This window comes from Podospora anserina, chromosome 2 (genome assembly GCF_000226545.1).
Source record: "Podospora anserina S mat+ genomic DNA chromosome 2, supercontig 2".
NCBI lineage: Eukaryota > Fungi > Ascomycota > Sordariomycetes > Sordariales > Podosporaceae > Podospora > Podospora anserina.
Window position 1 is genome coordinate 1,024,628 of NW_001914858.1, and position 4,514 is coordinate 1,029,141.

General features: G+C 53.1%; 1 protein-coding gene across 1 annotated transcript; it reads right to left on the reverse strand.

Annotated features, from left to right (window-relative positions):
• Window positions 1–2,024: 2,024 nt before the first annotated feature.
• On the reverse strand, window positions 2,025–3,182 carry PODANS_2_2600 (uncharacterized protein; the record flags this gene model as incomplete). Its single annotated transcript, XM_001910970.1, has 1 exon — window positions 2,025–3,182. The coding sequence occupies one exon, from the start codon at window positions 3,180–3,182 to the stop codon at window positions 2,025–2,027; it is 1,158 nt and encodes a 385-aa protein (XP_001911005.1).
• Between the last annotated feature and the right edge of the window lie 1,332 nt (window positions 3,183–4,514).

The window sequence follows — 4,514 nt, forward strand, 5'->3', positions numbered from 1 at the left end:
CAACGGTGGAGAAAAGCTATACCTATACTGGCAATTTTTGCGGATGATACGTTGGGTTGGGAATTACCCAGGGTTAGTTATAACTCTAATACCTTTTGGTTGAATGTCTTGGCATTTTTCTTTCACGACTTCCCCAAAAAAAACAATTTCTCCATATTGCGGAAGAAAATGATTATCGATCGGGACAGCTTCGGTCTGAACAGACAGATCGGGGGAAAAGCGACGATCATTTCCAATTCCTCTTCCATTTTGGGGGGGGGGGGGGCCTTCTTCAATATCCACAGCGTGTACAACGGCCTTGGTTTATGAATGGATCGAGTCAACAAAACCAAGTCCGGGGTAGGGTACCTACCTAGACAGGTTGTATACGCCGCGGAGGAGGCATGAATGACAGCTTTGCCTTTCTATTACATACATACACCTTTCCAAAACCCCACGAAGCTACTGCGAGGTACTGTACCTGAATAATAAAAAATCCCGTTCCAACGGCTCCTCGTGATGCATGATCTTGAAGCAGTTTGCTAGTTAGCGTGTCCACCAGCTGCCCAACGGTTTGTGGATTACCTCCCTTCAAGTCCTTGTTTCTCATCATCAAGCATCGTCATTGATCGGTTTGGTTTGGAAAACCGCCCCAGAATCCTTCGTGGCTCTCTCCAGATCGACCATTGGACTCCAAGCGTCAACACCGATCAACAATGCAGAAACGTCTTCACGATCGGGCCGTTGTGGGATGAACCACCCCCCCTAAACCAAAGCTGTGCAAAGTGATCAGCAAGATGGCTGTTAAACTCCACAAATCCTCTCCAGCTCGTGTCAGGCCTCTTTGTCAGATCGGATAGGTCCAACAACTGGCCGCCGTTCATTTTAGGGGAGCTAAGGAACGAAGCCTTCCAGCCGCCGTTGAACTTAGCTATCCGGCCGAGTTCTTTCTTCTCTCATCATCAATGACGAAATTGGTTTCCTTCTTGTTGACAGTGATGATGATGATGATTGTGATCTTCCCATCTTGCACATCTCAATCCTCCCCTAACCTATCTCCGGCGCTATTCACAATTCACAACAACCTGCCCTATGTAGACCACCAAAAAGATACCCCCCAGTCCCGGTCTCCATCTGGGCCTAGGTCCTTGAGATGGTATGACCGGGAACGTACGGAGGAATAAAAAAAATAGGGCTAGTCTAATGTCTGTTCACCGTTTTTGTCCCTTTCCCCTGCTGTTTCCAGGGGATGTTGGTGGCAGTGGCGGCCCAAGTCTCTGCCTGCCTGTTGTCCACCCAATCCCTTCTGGGATAATTGAACAAACCCAAAACCAGTAGCAGCGCAATGTGGAGATCTGGGCTTGCTTGCCTGTCGGTCACCAGCCAAGCTTGTAAACCCTCAACGGCCAGTGATTACCCGCCCACTTCCAAGGTAAAAAAAAAAACATCATCACCGAAACCAGCCGAACAAGTAAAAATGTATGTGCAAATCCCCTCACCAACTTCGCCCAGAGGGCTCAGCGGTATCGTCATATGTATTAAGACTCTCTCGCTCGCTCTCCTTGCAGCCAGAGCCACATCGTCAGTCGGTAATTATTATACATGGTAATCCACATCGCTTTTTCCTTTCCTTCGTGCGCTCATGTCATCCGACCTCCCTGACAGAAAGTCGTTCCCCCCACCACCCATCAAATCAATAGTGTATATGCATGTTATCCAAGAATGAACCCTTGCAGACCAAAGCAAGAAGAAAAAAATGTACAAAGTAAAAATGAAAATAACAAAGGAAAAGAATAATGTAAAACAAGGGACCAATTCGTATGGACGGGGTATCATCAGTATAAACACAGGTTTGTCGACAAAGGAAAAGAAAAAGAAAAAGATTAAAAACCCAGGGGAAGAAAGCCATTCGCTATGCAAAACCTTGCAAGTCCCGTCTTTTGTTTTGGTTTGCCCCTCATCCAAAGTCGTGTTTTTTTTTGTTGGTGTTATTGTTCAAGAGTCTTGTTCGTTGGTCTGGGACTCGCAGGTGGAGCATCCCCGAACTAAGGGAGGGATGGGTCAACCAGGTTGGAGACTGAAAGTCTGTTGACTCTTTCCTCAACTCTGCTGACGGCGCTCAGTCCGGGGTCGCTCAGCTTGAAAGTGGAAGCCGGGGCGTTGGGAGAGCTTGGGGCAGTAAGAGGGTGGTGGTGCTGGCGGCCGGTGGAGTAGTCATTGGTCTGGGGAGCAGGAGCGCCATAGGCAAGAGGCTGCCTGGGGTAGTCGCTGCGGGGGAAGACGGGAGACATGTTGAGTCTGAAGTCTGGGGAGTGGATTGGGTGAGCGGCGTCGGTGAGAGATGGCAGCTTGTTGCTGTTGTTGCTGTTGTCCGCGGCAGAGGCAGAGGTCTGGTAAGAGTACACTCCATCCTCGGGGGCTGTCTTGAGAGGAGCAAGCATGGTACTCTCGGGCCTCGAGTCGTAGTAGCGCTGCGGTGGGGATGGCGCCTGGGGTGAGGCTCCGTAGTGGGATCCGTTGTCCGACATCAGAGAGGGGGCCGCCTCCGAGTCGGGAGAGTAGACGGGGGAAGGGATGGGAGTCTCGAGCCCGTACTGGGCATCGTGCATGGAGGATGGGTGAAGAGGCGGCACCGGAGGTAGAGGTCTCTGGGAAGCCATGCCGTGGGCCTGGCGAAGGGGAAGGGGCCGCGAAGGGAGGGGGGCCATGGGCGACATGAGCGGAGATACCTCGCGGCCGTGATACTGGAGCGAGGTGGTGGTCATTGTGGCCTTGCGCTTGTCCTGTCTCTTTCTGCGGTTCTGGCTCCCGTTCCACCAGTTCTTTACAGCGTTGTCGCTGCGGCCGTGGAGACGTCTGGCAATGTCGGCCCACCGCTTGCCAATTTGCTGGACCATGGTCTCAATGATGACGCCTTCCTCGGGCGTGATGGGGTCGTGGTTGAGAGTAGGCTTCAAGTTCTGGTGATATCTTTCGCGGCACTGCTTTGGTGTTCTGGAGCCGAGGGCATTGGAGATGCGTACCCAGTTCAAGGGGCCCTGGTGCTGGACCAAAGACATGAGGTAGGCGTCCTCATGGGCAGACCAAGGGCCTCTTCTGTGGTTGTTAGATGGGGCAGTCATGATGTGGTTGTTGGTGTAGTGAGACAGAGCAGCCGAAGCACAAGGGTGAGCGGTGCTATTGTCGGGGTGGTAGTAAAGCATGTAGAAGTCTGGAGAGTGGAGTTTGATGGGTGGTGATGTTGGTGGTGATGTTGATGATGAAGTTGTCTGATGGTGGATGAAGCTGTACAATGGTTCGACGAGGAAGGAGGAGGAGGAGGAGGTCTGATAAGTATCATTCCCAGAGTGTGAGCACAGAGACCCAAGAGGGAACAACAAGCGAACTGGCAAGCAGGCCACGGCTTGGCTCTGGATGGTACTTGGGACCGGGTCTGTCACTTGTGGGGACACTTGTGGGTGCTGCTAAACCAGGTGGAGGAGGGAACTTCGGTGCAGGGACATGGGTACCACCAGCAAGCCTCAAGAAACGGGGGCAGGGGCAGTTGGGGGGGGAGCCGTCCACAAACAGGCCCCCGTCTCCTGCACCCCTGTTCCCGGGCCCAGCTCTGGGCGGGCTGCTTGCTGCTGGAGCAGAGCAGAGCAGCAAAAACAGGACAGCGCTCATCAGCGCCAGCACACGACACGACGAAACGATGAAACGACTCCATCTGTAAGGTACCTGCCTACACTTGTCGTCTTCCCGCTTGAGCTACGACAGAGCCTGGCGCCACAACAAGGTTGAGAAATATCCGTACCCGTTCATCAGTGACGTGTGGAATCTCCAACGTCCCTCATTTGATGTCAATGGGGGTGTGGCGCCGCCTGCCTCGTTGAGCTGTCGACGGCGTGTATACTCTAAAACCTTCACAGTGCTGGCGAGAGCTGTGGAGGAAAGACAGGTAACTCGGGGGGTGGGGGTGAGGCCAGATGTACTTTCCAGAGGTACCTCCTGGCCGTCCCGAATTGAGTTCGGTACGTCCGAGTTTCCAGATATTCTGGCGGTTGGCTAGCCGCAAATGGCAGCGGCAAGGGTATCGGAGAGTTTAATTGATGCGGTTTTGATGTGGCTTGAGAGGTACGTACCTCCACCATCGCCATCGCGCCTTCGACGCCGACATGGACAGCAGCATCGGCAGTGACTCCAGCAAGAAAAGAAGGTTCAGGGGATTCCGCAAGTGTGCAGTGTGCAGTGTCAGGCGAGCAATTTTGCCTGGAGCACCATGTGCTGCAGTGCAGTCCCCGTCGCCGTCGATTTTGATGCGTTGGATGCGGTGATGGAAAAGACAGCATAACGGTATAGATGATTCTTGTATTGCGGCGTCGCAGCCGTGGGATTATTATTGGGATCCCGGTCTCTTAACCGTACCTTATTATTACCGTATTACTGGACGCTGTGTACGCTGTGTATCGTCCGTCACCGCGGGGAGCAAGGATGGCACAGGGATCTCATCTCAGCTGCCCCGTGCCGGCCTTGTCTGCTTTGATGATCGCTGG